Source organism: Protopterus annectens, chromosome 1.part0 (genome assembly GCF_019279795.1).
Source record: "Protopterus annectens isolate FY-2018-M chromosome 1.part0, PAN1.0, whole genome shotgun sequence".
Lineage (NCBI taxonomy): Eukaryota > Metazoa > Chordata > Ceratodontiformes > Protopteridae > Protopterus > Protopterus annectens.
The window spans coordinates 134,525,012-134,541,889 of NC_056725.1; the positions used below are offsets into that span (position 1 = coordinate 134,525,012).

A 16,878-nucleotide genomic window follows, 5' to 3' on the forward strand; every position below is an offset into this window, starting at 1 on the left:
TTTCATTAAAAATCATATTAAGAGGCTTTCTGTAAGTGATTCCAAAATAAAACCAGTACCTAACAAACCCAGACTTTCTTGCTCAAGTTAAAACAATTGACAGTGCCTTAAAATTAGATTGCTCTCTTTCATGAAACTCAACAACTGTTCTTCCCCTTCTTAGCTTAGACTTGGTCTACACTTCTGACCTTTTCATGCATCATACAATTGACATGACTCCACAGAATGCCTCCTCTTCCAATTTCACCCATTTCTCATTTTACTTTAGAGAAACGCGGGGAGAATGTGCACGTGCCATTCCCAAGCTACTGAATCCTAAGACACAAATGTTAACTAACTGAACCATTGTGTTTAAATTAAACATGGTAGAATGTTTGCTCTTAGGGTGGCCACAGTGGTGCAGCGGTTAGCGTTGTCGCCTCACAACAAGAGGTTCTCCGGTTAGATCCTCGGCTGGGGTGCCTTCTGTGCGGAGTCTACATGTCCTCCCTGTGGTCGCGTGGGTTTCCTCCATGTGCTCCGGTTTCCTCCCACATCCCAAAGACATGCTGTAGGTGAATTGGACACTCTAAATTGGCCCTAGGCGTGAGTGCGTGTGTGTGCCTTCTGTGGAAGGGCGGGTGCCGGGCTGGCAACTCTGTGAAACTCTACTGCCAATCATTAGTGGACAGGTGATCTGCTGTGGCGACCTTTAACTGGGAAAAGCCAAAAGAAGATGGAGAATGTTTGCCCTTAACTTTAATCCAAACCTTAAGGTACCAAATATGTAAAAAAAAAAAAAAAAAAAAAAAGATTTAAACATTTATTCTTCCTTGTTTGTCTGTGGGTACTTCATTTTCACTTTCTGATACATATTACATTGTTTCCTTATAAAAACTGGTTATATCTTTTATGACAGATTGCAGGAACTGATGCTGCTCATTCTTCATAGGTGAGTGGCAGGACATGTACGAATGGGAGGAAGCATACATCTGATTATATTCCACAGCTGAGCAAGCAATTTAAAGCCTTTATTTAAACTAGTAATTTGTCAACCACTTTTTCACTAAAATGAGAAAAATGCCATGTTTAAGACCTGAAATTAATATATATATTTTTTTTTTAAACAAGAAACCTCTTCACTCGTAGGCAATCATGTATTTATATAAATGAAAAACCATATTGACATAATCTTAGTTACAAGCGTTATACATCACAAACCATACTGACATAATTTTAGTTGCAAACATCATTGTCAAGCATTACGTAGTGCATTCAAATCCTGCCATATTTTAAACCTCATTCCTTCCTGTGTATATTGTCCCCACAGTTTTTTTTTTTTTTTTTTTTTCTATGCAATTTCCTCCTTCCCTTTTCCAAAGATCCCAATTCCAGTTTTTTCTCTGTTACTGTACTCTGTGCTTCTAGAACAGTTGATTTAGACTTTGATTTCCATGTTTTAGTGGGGCGGCAGCAGTTAGCGTTGCCGCCTCACAGCAAAATGTTCTCCAGTTCGATCCTCGGTAGGGGTGCCTTCTGTGCGGAGTCTGCATGTCCCCCCTGTGGTCGCGTGGGTTTTCTCCGGGTGCTCCGTTTTCCTCCCACTTCCCAAAGACATGCTGTAGGTGGATTGGACACACTAAATTGGCCCTAGGTGTGAGTGTGTGCCTTCTGTGGAAGGTTGGGCGCCGGGCTGGCAACTGGACACTGTAAAACTTCACTGCCAATCATGAGTGGACAGGTGATCTGCTGTGGCGTTCCCTAACCGGGAAAAGCTGAAAGAAGTAGTAGTAGTAATTGCTTTTTTGGCAGCCACCATAATTAGACTCTACAAGGCTTTACTATGTCTAGGCAATAACGATTCTGCATCATAGCTCAGAAAAATCATTTCCCTAGTTACACCAATTTACTCACCCAGTATCTCTGATAGAGTAGTCTGCAGGGAATCTTTAAAGCCTGCCAACTCATTACACTCCCAGAAAATGTGTTCCCAATTGCCTCTTTCTTCCCCATCACACCTCCAACATTTGTTGTCTACCTGAGGGAAACTTCTCTAGAGTCTGCTTAGGGTACAAAATTACTTGTACAAATTATTTCCAAGCAGTCATCCTAAATCTTCTAGCTTTTGTTGCATATTTGGGAGACATGCATACATACATGTGTCTCCCATTGTTTCTTTATGAATTGCTTATCCAGTCGCTCTTCCCAATCCTTTCTAACCTCCTCTGATTGATTATTGTAGTTATCATGCACTATATTTTATACACCCTACTAATTATTCCTTTTTAACAGCAGCTTCTGCTCTAGATTCTACTAAAAAGTCTACCAGTGCTGGTCTTTCGTTTAGAATGCCTTACTTCTTTCACTTTGCCTTCCCTATCAAGGACTGATATCAGAGTATAGGCAATATCTAACCTGTAATCCAAATAAATTCTTGGGTTCTTCCCATTCTATTACCTTTCCCTCTAGTTATTTGCTACGAATACCTTTGTTCCTTTGCCAGTTTTCTCCAGTTAATTCCAGTCCCCTCTTGCCTGTTGTCTGTATCCCTAATTGCAGTTGTCCCCATCATCAGAATCTCCTTTCTGCATTCCCATGTTGGCTTAGTTCTTAGAATACTTTTGTGAATGTAATATTTTCTATGATTGTTTTTCTCAAAGATTTGCATCCAAAATCCCAGTCTGTCCTTGTTTCTTGAGCCCCCCCCCCCCACATTTTTTCATCATCCCTTTCCACTTTGAACTGTAGGTTTCTGCTTGCACTATATATAAGAGCTTTAACTGTGTAGCTGTGAAATGCCAATTCAAATCGGGTAATCCCAATGCACCTTGTTCTGTTGGAAGAATTGGCTTGTCCCACATGACTCTTGCCATCTTCCCGTCCCAGATAAAATCCTTCAGATCTTTATTAATTGCTATCCATAACTTCTCCTGTCGTTGATAAAAATATGCTTGACCTGTGTTGTAAGACTAAAGGGACTAAAAACATTTTAACTGCTTGTATTCCAGTTTCACAGTTTTTGTATTATCTTTTGTTTGGTCTCTTACCACATATCCTTAGCTGCCACACCAGAATAATTTTTAATCTGTACTCCCTAAATACCTTAATTTTTAATCTGTACTCCCTAAATACCTTAATTTTTAATCTGTACTCCCTAAATACATTAATTTTGTATCCAAAGAAAATTTGAAATTGTCTCAATGTTTCACAACACTGAAATGTCCTTTTCTGGTTTTATAGAGTATAAAATAATATATCCTCGGCAAATAGAGCCAGCTTTTCTTGACTACCATACCAATTATGTCCTTGAATTTCTGAGTCCCTTATTTTCTTTGCCAGTGGTTCTAAATATAATGCAGGTGATAAAGGGGAAAAGGACACCCCTCCCTGGTTCTTCTGCTCAAGCAGAAATTATCAGAGGAACCCACACACTTGAATTTTCACCACCGATCCTTCATATGTCCTCCTAGTGAAACTTGTAATTTTATCAGGGAATGCAAATACTTTCATTCCCTCCTCATAAAATCCCAGCTTAGTGTGTCAAGTGCTTTCTCTGCATCAAGACCCACCAACAACTGTGGTATTTTCTTACATTCTGCTTCCTCTGAATCATCAGTGCTCTGTTACTGTTGTCAAGTGTTTACCTCCCCTCCACAAAACCACTTTGATCCATATCTGTTAAATAAATTTTGGCATTACTTTTACCTTTCTGTTAGCCATTATAGACATGAACACTTTGTAATCCTGGTTTAGTATTGAAGTGGGCCTCTATGAATCTGGATCTGAAGGATCTTTACCCTCTCTAGGTATTACAACTACCCCTGCTTTCTTCCCGGATGTTGGTACTTCTCCTCTTAAAATAATGTTAAAATTTTCCAGATCTTTATCAGATTTTTTTCCTCCTAGCTTCCAAACTTCCACAGGAATCTTTCCTGGGGACTTTCCTGTGGATTGGTTAAACATCACCATTTTTATCTCGTCTTCTCCTTTCCTAACTGTTAGTAATTGAGCCTTATCTCCCTCTAACCTTGGCATATTTAATTTTCCCATGACATTTCCATTCCATCTGTACTTTTTCTTGATTTCCATATTTTTGTGCTTTATATAGACTTTTATAGAATTTCTGAAATATTGTAATACTTTTACAGGATCTCTTATCTTCCTTGTTGTAGGCTCCCTAAGCTTGGCAACAGGCCTTCCTACTTTCTGTTACCGGAGTCGTTGTGCTAAAAGTTTTTGTGCTCTAGAGTTATCAAAAAACAGTTGCTTAACTACAATCTTTCTAAACTCGTGCATGTTATTGAGGCAATCCCTTATTTTTTGCTTGGCATTCTGCAGTTGCACCTCTTCTTCTGTGGGATTCCCCCAATTCTGCAGTACTTTAACGTTTGTCAGTCTAAATAATTCTGGTCACTTCTTAACCATATCTTTCTTTTATTTCCACCCTATTTTTAAACTCCACTTTAATTATCTTGCTTCCTAGCTATATTTTCAGAAGAAATGTATAATTTCCACTACTCATTCCTTAAATTCCTCTTCCAACAGATAGGTGGGAAAGTACCAGTGTCTCATTTTTATTTCATTACCCTGCATTTTTATTTTAGTTATTATTGGCACGTGATGGTGTGTATCAAGGCTTTCAATTAAATGCACATGTTCCTGTGAAATGTAACTTCTGCCTAGCCTATTACGAATAGTACTAAAACCATCCACCATAAATGTGTTTCATATTATGAGGATCCAGCCAACACACAAAGTACAAGAAATAATTATACATTCTAGAAACTATTGTTTTTTTCATTTTGAACAATTAGGACTTCCTCAGATGCTGAATTAGCGTTCTTCTACACCTGATATTTATACCAAGGTAACTATGACATAATTTAGTCAATTAAACAATTAACTAAATCATTAAAATGAAACAACTAACTAGTTAAAATCCTACTAATTACAGCCCACTTAAGAATAAACATAATAATCTAAGAAAATATCTTAATATATCCTAAAACACTTTGAATGAATTCATCTAGCCTTAAAAACCTTAAGATGTCAACACACTATGTACAATATAAATATTGTACAACTATTACTACATTATAGTTAAATTTTTTTTGACAGTTTTTAAGGCTAGGTGTGGGCTGTAGGTAATGGGATTTTAACTAGTCGTTAATTGTTTTCATTAATGTGCCTTTAGTTAAGTGCTGAAAACATGGCCAAGTGTTTTTTTCTTTCCCATACTACTGCTGCAGGTTTCTTTTTCAGCCTCATCAAAAGACTTGTTGCTTCTGCCTAATGTGGAAGTTGCAGCTTTGTGAATCTGTGTTTAATGGATCTAACATTCTAAAAGCACAGCTTTTCAAAACTCCTGATTTTGAACAGTGGGGCACAGATACTAGTGCTGTCAGGATCCTCACCTACTATATTATAATTGCCCCCCCCCCAGTAGTAGTAAAACCTGAGACTTTAAAGTAGGAATTGGAAGGTACATTTATTATAGTTTTCCATTGTTCAGCACTGCTGATGTTTTGACAGATCTTAATTTTGATCTATCTAATACACTGAAGCATGTTTTATTTAATGTTTAACTGAGTGGGTGGTCTAATACAAGAATGTTTTCTGCCATAAATCACAGAAGAAAAAAAAAAGAATAACACTGAAGGTGTAAAACAAGATACAGTAGAGCTCTAAGTTTTTATAAGGCTCCAGTATAATGCAAGCTGATTGTGAGTTAAACACTAATCTTTGTCCTGAAACAGGTATGTTTATATTGTCCATGTAGATGTGACTAAACTTTAAAGCAGTTTTATAACTGGGTATACTGTTCCGTGAGGCAGGGGTAAGCTAAAAAATATTTTTTTTTTCACACACTGCTAGACAAAACTGGGCCCTGCTTGTTTTTCATTATATGATGGGGATATTGCTTCTGAGAGCATAGGAGGATTCATGTATAGTAATACTTGTTAGCTAGACTTGACAATAACCATCACAGAGTAGCTTGAAGGTAAAAGTACTGAGGAGACAGGTGGGCCTCACTGTGACTGGAAGCCATTTTGCCTTTTGAATAGCGGTACAGTGATCTTATTAAATGTGCAAGATGAGTAAAACGAAGAATCTTATTTTGTGTGGTTTGTAATAGTATTGTGTTGTGACCTGACATGTAAGGCATTAATAGCTGTGGCACATTGGTCTTCCATTGTAAACCAATGTGATATATACTGTAGGCCATTGACCGCTACTTTGGATACAGAGTGTGATCATTGTGATTGTGAAAGGTGAAATGCAGCAATATACCTTTATTTACTTTTGTTCTTTGGTAAATGAGAGTAGACCCCAAAGGGGTCAGCAGTACAAGGTATGGAAGTATTGGCTAATCCTTTGCCTGTACGATAAATCATAACAATGGATTTAGAAGTGTTGATTCTTACATTTATTTTTGGTAAGCTAATTCCAAATGGAGGAATTCAGTTCATCAGCAGATCCTTCTAACAATGTATTAAACTCTGTGACTGAATTGTTACACTTTTTAAATTGGGCATCTGAAAAGAAAATGTGGAGTCTTTACTTTTTTTTTTCTTCTTCTTCCATATTTAGGGGTTGAACCTGGACACATTCCTGGTTCATTAAATATGCCTTTCTACAGTTTCTTAACAGAAGCTGGGACCATGAAGAGTGAGGAAGAACTCAGAAGTATGTTCCAGGAGAAGAATGTGAACCTCAGTAAGCCCTTAGTTGTAACCTGTGGCTCTGGAGTTACTGCTTGCCAGGTTGCCCTTGCTGCATACTTGTGTGGGAAAGAAGACACTATGGTCTTTGATGGTGCTTGGTGCGAGTGGTTTCTTCGAGCCAAACCTGAGCAAGTAGTCTCAGAAGGAAAAGGAAAATCATTGTAAAAATTATGTTGTGCAGACAATTTTTATTACAACCATTGTTCTGAGTGGACAAGATTTGTATTATAATGCTGTAAATTTCTGCTTTCAGTTCTCTAACCTAACTAATAAAAATCCTTGTTTGACTTCCTACTCCTTAAAGTATCATTTTAATGCTGCGTTTGCTTTATGAACTTAAGTGGTGCTCTTGGTAGAACTAGGTAAATCTGTTCCTTGGCTTTGGCTTTGTATCCTGCATTTCAAGTAAATGAAATGCATGTACATTGGAAATGAATGACTATTCACTGAATTTCAAACACAATTTTTACCCTAAGGGATGAAGCTTGGCAAAAATGGAAACCGACCCCCACAACTGACAACCCCACCTCCATGATGGTCTTGCATAACCTAGCCAAGAAGGCCATCTGAAGGCACAAAATAAATTTTCAAACACAAATTTCCCTCTTACATTCCCCAGATACTTTTGGAAAGCAGTTAACCTACTTGCAGCAAAAAAACCTTTTCATGATATTCTATCTACAGACACCATTCAGTGTGGTACAATAAAACTTCTCCAGAAGATTTCCTAACAATTTCCATCAAACTCCTCACCTTTCAAAGATCATGCATTGCCCACCCAGACACCATTCATCCCCCGTTCCACTTCAAATACATACATCCCAAAAAGTCTCCATTCTACTTAAATATTTCCACTGCCACTCCTCCTGGATCTGCAACATAAACCCCTGGTTGATGTATCACTACAGAGAGCATTAATTTCCTCCTTTCCCCCGCATATATACTCTTGTCTTGCATCATGCCACAGATTCAGAAAAGTGCTCTAATTAACTTACATCATGCCACAGATTCAGAAAAGTGCTCTAATTAAACCCCTCCCAAAGTCAACCAACCCAGAAGATGCATCTCACTTCTGTTCAATATCTATCCTGCCAGTTCTGGGCAAACTTCATGAAAATATGGTCTACACCTAGTTCTCTCTCCATATCTAGCAGTACCATTTTCTCTTCTCCAAACTTCGAGTCTTGCCTGGATAAAATACTATGAGAGCACTTTGGTCTCTAACTGACATCCTGCTAAACTCTTGATAGTGGCCTCCGTACAGGTGCCCTATTTAAAAACTTGACAAAGGCATTTGACCTCTTAACCGCTATCTTCTCCAAAACAAATTAATTGAAATTGATATCGGTCCAGATGCTGCTCCCTGGTTGAAAAACCTCCTCCCTGACAAACACTAGTCCTCTCCCTCCTAACTCGAATCTGCACCAATTATCAAAGGTGTACCACAAGGATAAGAGGATAACCCTCCCACTTGCTCTTTGCCGTATTCATTAACAAACTTCCTTGTGACCTTCCTGATATCCAACTTGTCCTCTATGCTGATTTAAAATAGTCATTTACTGATCAGGTCACTCTCACACAAACATTCTTTGCCAGCTCCAATCAGATCTACATGAGCTCCACCAATGGCTCATAAATCATAAAGCAAGAGCAAAAGTATGCTTTTTGGAACTCTACAGGAAATTCACCAAGTATCTAACTCTAACCATCTTTGACCTACACAGCCATTCCATAGAGAGAGCCTTCACCTTCAGATACCTAGAACTACGGCTTGATCAGTCAGTAAACTTCCATTTCAACATGGACAAAGTGAGAGCCAAAATAAACACTCTCCCGTTCTGGTCCAAAAAGTTCTCCCCTTTTCTATCCCAACCAACCAGAGCAGCCATTGTCAAATGAGTTCTGCCTTCAAGAGAAATAAGCATCTGCTGACTCATTACAAACGCAGCTCTTGGCGAACATCACTGTATCACATTAGAATATCCAAATGGCTACCCAAGAAACAAAGCTGTAACCTACCATTAGGATCCCAACTCTACAAACTACTCCCAACTCCACATATTTACTCCCCTTGCAGCTAGACTTAAACATCTTCGTACAACCGGAGATGCTACTTACAAGCCACACCACCTCTCATTACCCCTAGAACCAAACTCCACAGCATTGCACTGCTTTTTCCTTTCAGGCTTCTACTCTTTGGAAAGCTCTCCCCTTTGACATTGAGAAAATAAACACTTGCTTCCCAGTTCAGAATGCAACTCAAAAAGCACTTCATCCAAGCCAAATGCTCCTGCTTCAACACAAGGCGTATCACCTAACATGTCTCCTGAGTTTCTTCTCCTCTGTCAAGATTTACTGAAGATTGACCCACTTTAGAAACTAATGTATATATTGTACTTTACACTCTGCTTGATTGTATATTGCACTTTGCTTGTTCAATACAGTATATATACATTTTTCTATGTAATTAGTCTGAACTATTCTGCTATTTCTTACATTTTGTTTGAGAAATGTTTTGTATGTCACCCTGACTGAACCTGGAATTGGTATGATCAGTGCACTACTCTGGTAAACAACTGTAAGTAAAATAAAAATAGTTATTCAGTCTACACGACCCTTCTAGAGCAGAGGGTGTATTTTTCTTTTTTTTTTTTTTCTTTAACCAAAAGAAACTCTCTAAGGCTGCTGGCTTCTCCCAAGCCCAGCTTTCAGCTGTGAAGGCAGTCATTCCCACAGGTAACACTCCAGACTTTCAGATCATCCTTCAAATAAACTTCTCTGAAGAATTGACTTTCTAGACTGTAGTACTCAGTCTAGTACCTCTCTACCTAGCATACGTTAAGGGGGTTTTAAAATCATTGGAATTCCTGTGTCTAGGTTGAATTTGTGGCTCACTGTATACTGAAAGGATTGGAGGGATAGTGACCACTGGCTCAAATATGGTATTGCCATCAGTTTGTCTATGTAGCCACTGCAGATGAGTATAATCTGTTATTAGGCAGCAGTGCCTTCCTAACAAATAGTATTTCAAGGCATAGAGAACTCGCTTTATTGCTAGATGCACTCACAAACACCGAGCATCTTTTTTTTTTTTTTTTTTTTGCACTGCTTAGCTTCCTGCTGATATAGCACATGCTTCTGACCATGAAAATAGAGATAGCATTGTCCCAAAATCTAGCTCTGATGCATTGATATATAAAACTCATGAGTCACTAACACAAGGTCAGAGCAAAGGACCTTTTTAGTTCATTAAATACTCTGTCCCTTAAGAGACAGTTGCTCATTGATAGGAGCTCTCCTGTTGAGGCCTGTCCTGGACAAGCATTAAGTCATATAATTGGGCACACACTTTGGTACCCAGAAGGTCCAAGAAAAGCTTTCACCTTTCTTTTGGTAGAGGTAACAAGTTCGTTTTTTTATGGTTGCTGTTTTTCTAGTTGCAGTATTACCATCATATCTATAAGGCACCTATTTTTTTAACATTTACAGTCGAGCTTTCCTGTCTTATGGAGTCAAACTTGGTCTGCACTTAAGTTAAGTGAGATTTCCAGTCTCCTGAATGAACGAATGACAACATTGCCAAGATGCGCGTAGCATATTTTAAGTGAGGCTTCAAGTGTTTTATCCATCAGCTTCTGTAAAGTGTTTGAGGTGCCACATAGGCCAAATTTTAACATTTGCATACTGATACTCCTCCATGATCTGCAAAAGATGTTTTGATTGGCAGCGAAGTGATATCTGCCATTACATTTTGTCAGGTAGATAAGTATTTCACCTTCCTTGCATTCTCTGTCAACTCAATTTTGTGCACGGGATAGCGATCAGACTTTGAAATGCTGTTTGTTCAAATTGCTGTAGTCATTACAGAACCTGACAGTTTAGACTTCTAGAATTCTTTCTATTTTATAAATGCGCTCTTTGCAGCTGTTGAAACTTGTAGTTAACTATTTTTAATTTTACATTTGTTTACCAGGAATGTCTGACTGGACACCTCCTTTTTTAGCGGAGGCCCGGGGAGAAAAGCGTTGGTGCATGTACATACAAATATGAATAACATACAAATATGAAGACAAGACCTATCAAAGTGAGTTATATACATCCGTAAAGGATGAGAAAACTGTGTGTAGTGCATTGGTATTCAGTGAGCTAGGCTCACGAGTTGTACAGTCCAATAGTACATTAGAGGAATTTATGAAGGCATGAGAAAGTATAGTAAGAAGGTGAAGAGATTGCAGTAATAGTAAGATCACAAGGTGAGTAAGTGTAGCATTTAGGCAATGATGAATAAAAGTAGGTTATTAGAAGGTTGGATATATTATTTTAAAATATATAGTTACTGTTTCTTTAATTAGGAAGATTTGTAGAGGAGACGGTGTGAAATGCTGTCAACTGATGGTGGAACATAAGCAGAGTAATCTGGTTAACGAAGTGTTTTAGGGTAGTTTTGAATACAGGTAAGGATGTAATGGAGGTAATGTTAACTGGCAGTTCATTCCAGATTTTACCTATGTAATTAACAAATAGGGAATCACCTGCTTGGTTTCTGGATAAGTAGGCCTTTATTTGTTTGTTGGAGGAATGTAGTGGTCTGTTGGTAACACAGAAGTGAAGAAGGGTTTGTAAGGATGGTATTTTGTCTGGTTCTGAGCAGAGTTTGTGGGTTATTGTCAATTGTGTATAGTGTAGGAGATGGGGGAGTTGTAGCAGGTTGAGTTGCTTGAGTATGAGGCAGTGGTGTGATCTAGTTGGTGAATTTGTGGCATATCTTGCAATTTTATTATAGCAGGATGTAGCTCAGATTTCTTAATTAGTGAGCATGGGGGGCTGCATATAATAAGGTGGATATTAAATGTGTTTGTGCAATAGCAATTTTGGTATATTTGGTAAAATAGTGATTATTCCTGTATACAGTAACTATCTTTTTATGTTCCTTTTTCACTGTCTGGGAAATATGAATAACAAATTTAAGTTTGCAGTCGATTTCAGTTCTAACAGTTTAGTGTGTGGTGACAATCGTATTGTTAATAAAGGAGATAAAGAAGGTATTAGAGAGGGGAGAAGTTTTATTAAGAGAGGGGAGAAGTTTTAAGGAGGAATACCATAAGTTTGTTTGTTTTTTTTTTTTGTTTGTTTTTTTTTTTAGGGAGTAGGTTAGCATTTGCCAGGATTCTATGTCATGAAAGGCTTTTTGAGTTAGTTTGAAGATCCAACAGAGAGGGTGCTTAGCAGATCACTGTGAAGTCGTCTGCATAACTGCATAAAAACTACAAATAAATATATATAAATTACATTTATTCTTTCCATCATCTCGAATAACTCTTGCAGTTTGGCCCAAAATTATATTCTGTGGAGGGTAACCTGATCTCCTGAGTTACAATTCTTCAAGTCGTGCATGTGTATTTTAAACTCTGAATTTCTTGGGCTGTGTGGTACAAGCATCACCTGTTTTAATCTGCCCTGCAAGCTAGCAATGTTTTGTCACTATGATGTTTTTTTTCTTTTTCCTAAGTTTCCTTAGCAATGGCAAGAGGCCTTCTTGGGTGCCTGCTGTACAGAAGTTCAAATGGAGTAAGTCCTTTCGAAGCTTGTGGGTCATCTATTTGCAAACAATCAATGTCAATACAGTAACAACTGGTGCCAATTTTTTTTTTCAACTTTTCTCAACTTTTCTCAACATGGATGCAGATGCTACACTGTTTTCAGGGTATACATTCATTTCTTCAAAACGCATTTGTGCAGTTGTACGTTTTGTACAACTTTAAATGCCGAAAAAGAAAAGTCCGAACATAACATGTTTTCAAAAATGGAAATCTGGAAAACCAGATTCAACCATTTTCAAAACTGAAACATCTACATACAGCGTTATGCAGGGGGCAAGCCCCCCTGCACCCCCCACACCCCCTACTTTAATATACAAACTCCGAGATCGCACTACAGTGAGGGAAAGGGTTCATTTCCCAATCCCCACTATAGTGTGATCTGCATCCAAAATACTGACTTCGAATGAGTGGAATGCCAATGTCCATTCGATCATTGGAAGGTGTACAATTTTTTTTCGGCATTTGAGATATCTGGAGGTTGTACTTTCGCACTTTGGCGAATCATACAACCTCCTTCCGAAAAATGAATGTATACCTGCTTTCAGCTGTCTGACCAAAAGCAATGACTTAACTAATTCAGTACCCCTTAACAGAAAAGAAATGATTATTCTCCCTAGGGATACCCAATCTGCAGAAGAACAATATCAGTTTCCTGGCTATAACCTTATTATTTCATATGCATATTGGCACTGCTTTGTGGTATTTCATAACACACAGGCCATTATAATTAGTAAGTATTGATACCTATTGCTGGATTTTTACTAATGGGCTACCATGACACGATACTTGAATAATGTAGAGATCTTTCAGTTTTCCACATAGTCTGCGATTTGAAGGTAAGGGGTGGTTATAAGCAATTGTGGGTGTTCCATTTCCTGATGTTACAGTCCTAGCTTTTTTCAGTAACCAATAACACTGATAGAGTGGGCATAAAGCATTAGTTGTACTCCCAATTAGTCTATTTGGTGACTGGCTTGTTAAACTACTATAGCTAGTGACAAAGTTTAAAAACAAAAATGAGAAGGGGGTGCATAGGTTTAAAAGTACTGCTGTGGGGCAGTGTGCACTTTTCTGAATGCTTGTGCTCCGGAATTATCCCCAAATGGTTAAAACTGATGATTCTAATTACAGCGAAGATACAGTTGTTGCTGGTGGGTCTTGATGCAGAAAAAGCATTCAGTAGAGTAAGCTGGACTTATTTGCATTCCCTGATACAGTAATAGGGTTAATTAGGAGGCAAGTGTGTCCTCTTCCCCTTTATTTGCTTTAGATTTAGAACCATTGGCAAAATAGACTCTGAAATTCAAGGATATAGTTAATCAAGAAAACTTGGCTTTATTGGAGATGTTTTGACTCTCAACTAGAGAAGAAGCTGTACAAAATAACAATGAGATGAAGGAATGTATTTGGGAGAGGAAGAGGATGAGAGTTAAAGGGGATAAGTTAGTCATCCCCATCGAAGAAGATGGTTTTGGATTACCTGATTTGTATGGGTATATTACAGCTATACAGTTAATCTTCTGCTTGTGATATACATATGAACCTTGACGATCAATGTGGAAGGGGATAATGATTAATCAGGATGGAGTTTAAGAAATATAAGTGTAGGGTTTTGGATGCATAGCCTTAAAGAGAATAACAACAATGGTTTATCTTTGAGGGATCATCTATACCTTTTTGTCTCACTATGTACCAAAACTATAAGTTTGAAAACCGTGACACAAAATTTTTGCAAGGGGGCAAGCGTTTCTGTACCACCCCCTGATGTATGGGGGCAGGTCCTTCACAACCCCATAATATATACCAATTTCCTGGTCTCACTACAGTGGAGAAAAGGGGGGAACCCCTGAAAAGTGTGCCTGTAGCATGCACAATACAATCAAACTAAAACATCTTCACAGTGAAGATGCGTGACCGCAGAGCCAGCGATGACTGGTAGTTGTACTGCAACAACCATACAGAATACTATATTCAGAAAGTTGCAGATAGTGTTCTAAGAACTAAACACGGGATGGGAGGAGATTTTGCCAATAGGCATAACTGCAAGTTAGGGGTACAGGACTGGAATTTACTGGAGAAAACTGGCAAAGAACCCCAAGGTATTATGAGAAAATGAGACTGGGAAAAGTAATGTTGGATGAGGCCAAGCAGAAGTTTGGACTCCAGATTAGAGACTGCCTGCCCTACTAGAGAATTGATATCAGATTACAGGTAAAGAGAAAGGGCTAGAAGAGTCGAGTGAAAGACCAGCTCTGGTGGAGTTCTTAAAGTTTAAAGCAAAAGCTGCTGTCAAAGGGAAATGGGAGAGGTGACTAGGAAATTTTTTTTCTGGGGGGGGGGGGGGCTGTAATGAGTTGGTAGATTTACTTCCTTATAGAGTACTCTGCCAGAAATACTGGGGAGCAAATGGTTGTGACTTAAGGAAATAATTTTAGCTGGGACACAGGATCTGAATTATCTAGTTATAAGTCCTTATTGAGGTTAATGCCATTGCCTGCCAAAAAGCAATTACTAAAAAACAGAAATCAAAATCTAAACCAACTGTACTTGAAGTATTGAATACTGTTGGAGTTGAAAGAACTGGAAGTAGGATCTTTAGAAAAAGGAAGGAGCACACTACACAGAAATGGGTAGAATTTATGGGAACAATACATACACAATAATGTTCAGGAGAAGAGGTGAGGTTTAAGAGATGTGGTTTGAGCAATTTATGTATTGTGAAGTGAATGACAGTTCTAAAGAAAAAGAACATATATACAATGTCTAATGCATGAAAAACATTTTTTTTCTTTTCAGTTGGTGTATGTGTCTGTCTTAATTGAAAATTAATAAAAGTGTTTAAAAAGATTCTAATTACATGTGTATGAGAGATGAGAATTAATTTGTGTAAAATCCTTAAGTGTAATGAAACGATCACTACACTAACATTAAATTTGGACCACTGAACAGTAGTGTAAAGTAGGTGGTGTGGAACTGTGTGTGCTTGACAGTTTGATGCAGAGTCATTGATAAAGAGAAAGGCGTGAGAATTTAAACTGAAAAAAAAGCTGACTAGTGATAAAAGGAGCAATTCATTATGTCTGCTCCTGGTTGTGATTTAGTTTTCACTAATCTAACAGTTTTCTAATTTATATACTGAAATCAAACGCACCTGGGCAAGTTTTTCTGATGACCACCCTTTTTAGCCAGAGCAGCCAACCAGAGGTTCCAGTCATAGGTGCTGAAAACAGATATGAGATTATAGCATTTTTAACAATTGCAGTAGAGACAAGAAATTCCTTTCCACTTCAAGCAGAAGGAACCACTGAAATCCTAATACAGTCGTCAGAAGGAAGGTTCTGTGACGGTGGAGATATTAACATCTTAAGTAGGAAAAACAGTGGACTGCTCAATTTATTTGTCATTTGTTAACCGGGTTGGTCCAACTGAGCCAAAGGCCCATTTTCAGTGGAGACCCGAAGAGAAAAGCTCCAGTTACACTTTACAGTCATGCACAAAGTAATTCAGTCAATATAAAAAACAAATTCAGTCAGCTATGCATCCAAAACCCTACACTTATATTTCTTAAACTCCATCCTGATTAATCATTATCCCCTTCCACATTGATTGTCAAGGTTCATATGTATATCACAAAAGTCTCAAAAGTGAGTTAATGCAACAAAAATAATTGCAATTAATGTTTTGTACAGGTTTTAGTAAAAAAATAAAATGCACATTGTCAACAACCTGTAGGTGCCATTGATTAGGGGAAGATTTACACGTAGAGGGAGCTGTGGAAGTTTCTTCACGGAAGAGGAGTAAGAAGAGAAGAAAGGGAAAAAGATTGTATGTAAAGGGAGTAGGTTTTAGGAATTCAGGTTGGAGCTAGACAGGGGCAGGGCCAGGTATTCTGTAGGTGTAATGCTCGAGTGCTAATTTGAATTGTGATTTATGGGGGATACTTCTTATATTGTAAGGAAGGGAGTTCCAGGAGTGAGCAACTGAGAATTTATGTAATTGCCAATGTTTTAAATGGTTTGTATATATCCAGCAGATGTTTATCTGATGAACGGAGTTGTTGGAGTTGTACGATAATACAATATTAGAGATAGAGGAGTAGTATGTAGGATTGTATAGAATTGAGTGGATTGTATCCAGTTGTGGAAGGAGAAGTTGATTTCTGAATTCCAGCCATTGTCAAGATGTGAGGACAAGGCAGTGATGGGATTTGTAGGAGAGGTTAGCAGCAAATTTAACCATTTTATTGTAGGTTTGTTCTAGTTTGCTGAGGAGACTCAAGGTTAGTGAGGACTGGGGCTGCATACACTGTTGGAAACTCCGGTGTTCTGGCTGGTGTGATTCTCAAACAATCTGGAAATATATCGCTGATTGATAGGTATATTGCTTGGCGTTTTAACCTTTCAGAGTTCTTTACTGTCTTAATTTTGCTTGCCTGAATTATTTTATATATTTTCTGGCATTTTTATGTTTCTCATCTAGTTTTCTCCCCCCCCCCCTCCCTTCCACCCTAATCTTGTAGAATTGTTATAGTTGGTGGCTTTGCAGTTGCCCGCCCCTACTGTAAATTTGATCTG

General features: G+C 38.2%; 1 protein-coding gene across 1 annotated transcript in view; it reads left to right on the plus strand.

The window, feature by feature from the left end:
- MPST (mercaptopyruvate sulfurtransferase) overlaps window positions 1–6,998 on the plus strand; it is a 250,594-nt gene extending 243,596 nt beyond the window's left edge. Inside the window, exon 2 of the mRNA XM_044089650.1 lies at window positions 6,571–6,998. Within this exon, the coding sequence (XP_043945585.1) occupies window positions 6,571–6,869 (299 nt within the window). The 3' untranslated portion in view covers window positions 6,870–6,998. The remainder of the gene's footprint in view (window positions 1–6,570) is intronic.
- The last annotated feature ends 9,880 nt before the right edge of the window (window positions 6,999–16,878 follow it).